Source organism: Nematolebias whitei, chromosome 15 (assembly GCF_014905685.2).
Source record: "Nematolebias whitei isolate Nwh7 chromosome 15, NemWhi1, whole genome shotgun sequence".
NCBI lineage: Eukaryota > Metazoa > Chordata > Actinopteri > Cyprinodontiformes > Rivulidae > Nematolebias > Nematolebias whitei.
Window position 1 is genome coordinate 46,366,594 of NC_056512.1, and position 7,839 is coordinate 46,374,432.

A 7,839-nucleotide genomic window follows, 5' to 3' on the forward strand; every position below is an offset into this window, starting at 1 on the left:
TGCCTGTAGCTGGACTCATCATTGTTTGTGATGCATCCCACCACCGCTGTATTAACAATATGTAATCAATCAATTCCAATTGAAATATCAAAGCAAATTTATTTCATCCATCCATCCATTATACCCACTTCTTCCATTTTGGGTCACGGGGATCGCCGGTGCCCATGTCCACCAATCACTGTGCGAGGGGCAAGCTGCAAATTTATTTGAATACTGTAGTGATGTAGGGTTAGTTAGCGTAGGAGCTCCACTACAATCAATATTTAATGACGGGTTCTCTCTTTTTCGAGCTACTTGACAGATATGTGAGAGAGATATTGTGTTTAGAAGTACAGTGACGTGAGATGGTCTAAAAACCAGTGACATGAGACGTTAATTTTCTTTGACCCATCAAAATGAATGTGGTCATTTATTAACAGAATCAAAATTTAACATCACAACTTGTACACTTGATTATTCTGATTGAAGGCAATAACACAGCTTAATTAATGAGCTTCACAATGAGGAATCATACGGCCATGATTTCTCACTTGCAACTAAAATACAACAGACATTTCTGAAAATATCTGGATTAATTACTGGCAAGATAGAAGAGTTTTAAAGATGGGAAATGAAGGAGTTTAAATGGAGAGGAAAAAGATGGATGAGGATGTATGTCTGTAGACCAGAACAACACGCTCCTTTGAAGCGCAGTTCGCCCGCGGTACACTGGTAGTGAAGCTCATGACGACTCTTTACCTTTGGCGGAGGATGAATCCGCGGCGGTCAAGAGGTCCCTGGTACGCTGCCTTTCAGCGTCTCCTCAGGGCGGCTGCGACTCGGCAGAAGTCGTGAGAACTAGTTCCACAGAACAAACCTCCTCAGAAGTTATGAAGTTTTCACCGGGTAGAGTCACAGCGAGGCATCGTGGCTCCTACAGGAACTCCAGCCGAACTTCATCAGTACCAGAAGAACTTAACAGGACTCTGAGAAGACTCAGAGGAACTCCGAACTCCTTCTGCTCTCAGAACTCCGGTTCATGTCTCAGAACTGACTGGAACTAGGAAGTGTCGACATTTAAAGAGTTCTGTTCCGGTCCCTTCTGGGAGTCCTGATTGGTTGAAAGAACCAACAGGGGTGTGGCTTTAGTGACGTAAGAGGGTTACTACAAGTCAGAAAAACAGCGGAGATGTTTAAGAACAGACAGAGAAATGTTTTGGCGAAGTGGGAGGAAACAGGTGCCAGCTTCTCTGTTTCTGTCTGAGAGGTTTAAAAACATGACAGTTAGTTCCAATAAACTTGTTTGCGACTGTCTCCGACTTTTGACCGACATCACTCCTTTCTCATTTCAGACAGAAGATCAAAAAATGCATAATTACTTTGTAACAGACATTAACTTGATTTCTACTTTGAATGAGGATTAAAAATCATTAATACTGTTTCACAGTTGATTTAAAGTGAGTAGTTCACTTCAACATTTAAAATGGTTTGAACTAAACACACTTTTGATTATCAAGACATTGTAAAATAGTAATGATAACATAAAAAGAGAGTGTTCTTTCAATTGATTAGTGCAGGCCACACTTAGAAAGTCTCTGGATGAGCTTAATTTGTGTTTCTGGACTCAAATCAATGAAATAACAGTTTCTGTCCCATGAAGGTCCTCAGGGTCAGGTTTTGACCTGAGGCTTAGTTCACTACACTGCTGACATCTAAAGAAAGGGTGTAGTCTGTTAGCACCAGTAATGATGGTTCTGCACCAGTTCTTGGTTACTGAAGGAGTTGAGGCCGGCTGCTGTTCTACGCTCAAGCTCCATTTAAGATTTGCGTCACTATTGAAAGAAGAAAATCACGGATGAAGGCGGCTGCAGTGAGTCTTTGCAGGATGTTGAAGTCCGGTTTGCAAATGAAAAGTGCTGGACATGAAAGCGATGTCGTCCTCTAAGGTCTGTGGATCGTGTGCAACTTGATTTGTTGCCTAATGGTTTAAGAGGAGGACTGGGACAGAAGAGCGAGAGGGCCAGATGTGCTGCAGTGGACTGAATCTGGGACGATTGAAGCGAGGGCTTCAGTCATGGGGAGCGAGCTCAGTTAGCTGCACAAAACAAGAACAAGCTCAAAAATAGAGACATTTATTAAAAAAAACAACATCTATGCTAATTTAAAAAATGGGCGACACAAAAGAAATGAAGCAAATTCAAATGTGTTCCCATTTTCTCTGCAAGCTGCCGACTCCCTGAGAGCAATCGCACCGACGTGAGAAGCTCCACTTTAACTTGTGTCTCCTCCAAGCCTCGATTAGAAGCAGGTTTATAAGCTAGAACCCCTTTCCCTGAGGGGAGGAGCGGGGGAGAAGGAGATAAAGCAAATTACCATCGAAACTGTGCGCCGTGTGTGAAAGTGAGAAACGCTGCATACAAGATCGGCAGTGGATAAAATGGAAGGAAGTCTTGTATTGAAGGTGGTAATTATAGAAAAGCTTTGAAGGTGTTCTCCTAAGGATTAGGGTTTTAATCCCGACAGTAGTGCTAATTGCAGCCTGTGCTAATTGTCAGTTGTTTTAGAGCCGAGCGGCCGGCAGGGCCATGGAAACAGGATGTGTGTGACACTTTCAGAAGTTGTGGTCCGTTGAGACGGATGATTGATGGGCTGTCAGTCACAGGTCAGGAACAAGCTGCTCCGGGCCAGAAGTGACCAGCAACTGCAGACCGGCCCAGCTTTCAGAGTACACTCAGAAAAGAGCCGAAAGAACAAAGCACAGATGAAGAGAAGGAAAGTTGATATTGAGAAATAAAGGTTTTCTTTTCTATAACGAGTCAAATATTTGAACCAAGTGATGAAATTCAGTCAGGAAGGAGCGCGAGCAGTAAATCTTGAAGATGAATTAAAGTGTGCAGGTTTTCTGAGGTGTCCGCAGGCGTGGATGTTCGTGAGGCGTTCACTGTCATCCGTTGTTCTTCTCTCCTTTTTCTGCATCTTTCTCATTCCATCACTTCTCGTTCAACAAATCAGAACCAGGTCTCTGTTGTAAAAGAGTCCTCGAGGCTCAGTGGGATTAACTTGTAGAAATAAAGGTTGAATGAAAAAATCAGAACGTTCAGCTCTCTCAGGACTATTTTTGGTATTGGTACAACTTTAGCTTTTTGAACTATTTAGCCTTTTCTGCCATTTTTTTCTCATAGTAAATGAATTGAGCTCATTTTACATCCTTCAAATCTTTAATGTGTTTACAGCCTTTCACTGCTCCTTTCACATTTTGTCCCGCTTCAACTTCTTTCAGCTTTCTGGTACAAATTTAATGGGTTTTTTTTCAGCTACTTTCAGCAAATTTCAGCTGTTTGTTCAGCTGTTTTGTGCTCCTTTTAGATTGTTTCTGCTTATTACAGCATTTTTGTGCTTCTTCTAACTTCTTTTGGCTAATTTCAGCTTGCTATGCTCGTTTCAGCTTGTTTTTGCAAGTTTTAGTTTTTTCTGCTATTTCAGCTACTAATTAGCAGTTTTTATGGTAATTTTAACTTTTTGGGCTAATTCCATATTTTTTCACTCATTTAAACTTTTTTCAGCCTAATTCAGTAAAAAGTGTGTTCTCTCGTTTTCCTTCTGCTAATTTAAAATAATTTCTGCTCTTTAGCTACTTTTTAGCTGTTTTTAGCTAATTTCAGCTGTTTTTCAGATCATTTCTTTTTTTGTGTGATTTCTGATTCTTTCAGTGTAAATGGTCAAAATTCTGCTCTCTCCACTTCCTTCTGGTAATTTAAGCTTCTTTCTACCATTTCAGCTACTTTTTTTTCAATTTCGGCCTCTTTTTTTTAGCAAATTTACTCATTTCTGTGCTCTATGCAAGAACATTTCAAAGGAAATGAGTTTTGTATTTTTCTACATTCCGTTTACTGCGAACCACACAGAAGTACTTTGGTTTCATCTTAGCTGAATAAAGTAACGAGTCTGAACTGGTTTGTTCTCGTGGCTTCACGGAACGAGTCACTTGTTTTATTGATTTCCGTCCTCGTCTACGCAGAAATGTCCCGTTTTTAATTTCGGATTCCTTTAGGTGCGTCTCTCAGCAGGTGCTCCTGGACCGTCACTGAAGACTTTACATGAATTCTGATCGTGGAGCAAAGAGTGTTTAGTCCTCGTCAGTCATGTAATATACCTTAAAAAACTTTTTCTTTTCTTTTATATTCGGTCAAAAAAAAACCTGGAGAAACTGCATTCTGTGAAAAGTCGGGGTGAAAGGTGATCAGGTGATCAGGTGCTGAATGACGGCTGACGTTTGTTCAAACATAATTGTTTAAGCCCAAACAATCAGAACAGAAGCTAAAACCAACAAAATAGGAGCTAAAAGCTAAGATTAGCTCAAATTTAGCTAAAAGCTAAAGTTAGCCAAACTGTTACTGTAAGCTAAAATGATCACATGGTTGCTAAAAACATAGCTACAAGCTAAAATAAGCAAAACCATAGCTAAGAGAAATGTAGTGAGACTAACTAAAAGCTGAGCGTAGCAAAACCACAGCTGATGGCTAATATGAGCTAAATAGTAGCGACAAGCTAAAATTAGCAAAACCATCTGTAGTGAATAGCTAAACGTAGCAATAAGCTAAAAAAGTTTTTAAAAAAAATGGCGTTTATGCTGAAGTAGATTTTAGAAAATGTTTTTGAGGAAACTCGAGCTCTCGGTGCATTTCTACTGAATAATTTTTGTAAATAAAGTAAAAAAAATACAAAAGTTAATAGTCTGAGGTCATGTCACATGACTCCCAACAAGCCGACACTTTGATGTATAAAAATGAAGGCACCAAGTTGTGGAAGTAGTTTGATGGCAACAAATTGTCCAGAAGAAACTAAACAAACATGATGTGAATGCTGACTCAGCTTTTACACCATTAACTGGCCTTCAACTGGACTTTCATACTGGTTTCATGTTCTGTGATGTGTCATGTGCACGTGAGTTGTAACATGTTCACGTTTCCTAGTCACAGTTTTCTTTAGTGTTGCGTCGCCTCCATGTGATCGTTAAAGTGCTGATTGTGTTTCTGCAGAAATCGTCCCCCCGATGCAGAGCATCTCCAGCGGTTTGAAGGAAACCATGAACCCAGGAGATATGGTGCAGGATGCCATCCACAACTTCTCCCCAGCGTATCAGCAGTACACCCAGCAGTCCACTCAGGACGTCACCCAGCCCAGCACCAACGCCAAAGTGGCCGCCGGCAACAAGAGCTCCCTGAAGTCTGACAAAATCATGCTGATTACATCTGATGATGAGTTGTAGGCGTCTGTCCAGCAGGATCCAGCTGTTCGGCCCCTCTCCACCTTCATCTTCAACCTTCTAGAGAATCTCGCAGAGCTGGATTGAATCCAGGTGTTTAAAATTCATCATCCCACTATTTAAAATGGACGTCCTGCTTCTGCCCCGTAATTTAAGCAGAACACGTGGATGAAGATTAACGGTTAGTTTTCTTAGTTTAACTTGTGGAACAGTCCGAGGGCTGATCTGTCTCCATCTTGCTGTGAACATCTGGAAAATGACGCGTCATCTTCACTTCATCACAGAAATGTGAGGCCGTGCTTTTGCTTCACGTCAAGCTGCCAGAGTTTCAGCTGCGTCCCCGCTGACCGTGTTGTTTCGTCAGGGCGCCTCTCCGGCTGTCTGAAGAGCGTGTTCTCCGAGTCCCGTCGCTTTCAAAGAGGACTTGCTGAATGTGCGGCTCCAGGTGGGAGGCAGGGAAGCCAGCCGTGGGGGACAATGGCTCTTCGTGGACCGTTTCTCACATCTGCTTGCTTCAAGTATTTGCTGAGCGTTCCTCTGCACGGTTTCCTGACGAATGACGGGATTTGTTCAAAGACGCTTTAGTTTTGAAGCAGACGATTCAAACTGCACCTCACGATCCTTTGTATCCGCCTGAACTGGGACAAATGACATCAAACTGGTCTCCTACACTTTGGGATATTCTCATTCCTTTTCCTAAAAGCTTATTTAATAGACGCTAACAATTCTAATTCTTTTCAAATATTCTTTATGGTACATAGTTTTATGTGATAAGGTTGTTTCACTATTCCAAAGATTGTAAAACATGGAAGAAAAATGTTTTAATTGTAACATTTTGCATTTGTTCCAAATGTTTAAATTGTGAATGTATTTATTGTGTGAAGTCCCGAACATTCAGAGGAGAGGAACACCAACACGTCACGTGAGCTCCATGCGTGTACAAGTTTTATGAAAGTCCAGAGGAGCAGACGTGACTGTTTCACCTGGATTATTGAGCAGCATCAGGATATTTCAGGTCTGTGGCTTTTTAAAAACTAGTTCTGTCTAATAAATCCAAACTTTTCCTTTTTTATGCCCTCTGTGCCAACGATGGTTGTCTTTCTGCTAAAACTGACATTTGGGTACAAAAATGTCCCAGTGGTTTATTCTGCTCGGCTTGAATGCAAAATAAAAATATGTAGAGACATGACATTTCCTTGAAGATGCAGTGAGAATGCTTTCTGCTGAGGAACTTGCTGAAATGTAGCTGACAAATGGAACAAGCCTAAATTAGAAGCAGAAAGAACACATTTGCAAGAAATGAGCACAAAAATTTGTGATTAGCTAAAAAAAAAACTGAAATTGGCCAAAAAAGCTGAGATTAGTAACAAGAAAAGCTGATAAAGTAAAAAGAGCTGAAAGTAGCTGAAAGGAACAGTTTGCATTTGCACAAGGAAGCTGAAAAAAGTTGAAGCAGAACAAGATGTGAAGTAAAAGGTTGTAACGGATCTAAAGGATATAAATTCATTTTCTATGAGGAATAAAACGTCAGAAAAGGCTAAATATGTCTTGGCACCGTTCATCTGAACAAACTGAACCTTCTCATACATTAATTGCTGAAATAGCTTAAAACTTTCAGGACGGGAATGTCATGAAAAATGTACGGAACGAGATGGAAGTTGTAATAAAAACAGGAAAACGACTCATATGTAACGTATTAACCGATGCGAGTTTAATAAAGGAAAAACCGATGTTACAGTAATTATTAAAAGGAATAATTTACTCCAATCAGAGCAGAAAAATACAGATTTATTTGTACGAGTGTAGTTCATTGAGAAAAACATGTAAAATAAAATAATTTAGGTGTTTTTTTAATAATCTCACACAAATCATAAAATAATAAATATAAACTTTATGAGTAATGAAATGTTGAAAACAATACAAACTCAGTTTATGTTTCATTTTCAGCACGTTACAAGACAAAGGTCCGTTCTGCGTCGAGTTAATTTCATGTTCAGCTCAAAACAAGTTCGTCTTCGGCTGCAGGAAACAGCAGCAGAACAAACGTGAAAGTTCATGGATTCAGAAACAACTTCAAGACGAGTGCACAAAGAATCTGTTGTTTTTTACATATTTATATGAATGTATTGAATTGGTCTTGGAGCAGTCCGTCCGTCACAGCTGCCACATGTTCAACAAAACATCTGGAATAAATCTTCATGACCTCATGTTCAGCGCCTCCTCACTTTACTTTCAAAATAGCTTTTGCTGCGAAGGAAACTATTTATTTCACCCAGAGAGAAGGTTTGTCTTTTATTTGGCACAATACAGAAATATTGAATTGTACGTGTCCATAAACTTTCTATTCAGGTGTTTCTTGTAGAAATCAACGGCTCGCTCTTCAACTGAGTGACGTGTTGTTTGACAGCAGCACGTCCTGAATGTTGAAATGATGTGAAGAAGTAAAGCAACTTTCAGGGAACGGTTCCCTCGTGCGTGCTTGAAGCTTTAATGGGCTCAGCTGGATCACATGATCACATCTGGACTTACAGCAGCTGGGTCACATGGTCACATCTGGACTTACAGCAGCTGGGTCACATGATCACATCTGGACT

The 7,839-nt window shown here is 40.4% G+C and overlaps 1 protein-coding gene across 1 annotated transcript in view; it reads left to right on the forward strand.

The window, feature by feature from the left end:
- tmem184a (transmembrane protein 184a) overlaps positions 1-5,398 on the forward strand; it is a 40,364-nt gene extending 34,966 nt beyond the window's left edge. The window contains exon 9 of the mRNA XM_037688772.1: positions 5,019-5,398. Within this exon, the coding sequence (XP_037544700.1) occupies positions 5,019-5,248 (230 nt within the window). The 3' untranslated portion in view covers positions 5,249-5,398. The remainder of the gene's footprint in view (positions 1-5,018) is intronic.
- Positions 5,399-7,839: the final 2,441 nt, after the last annotated feature.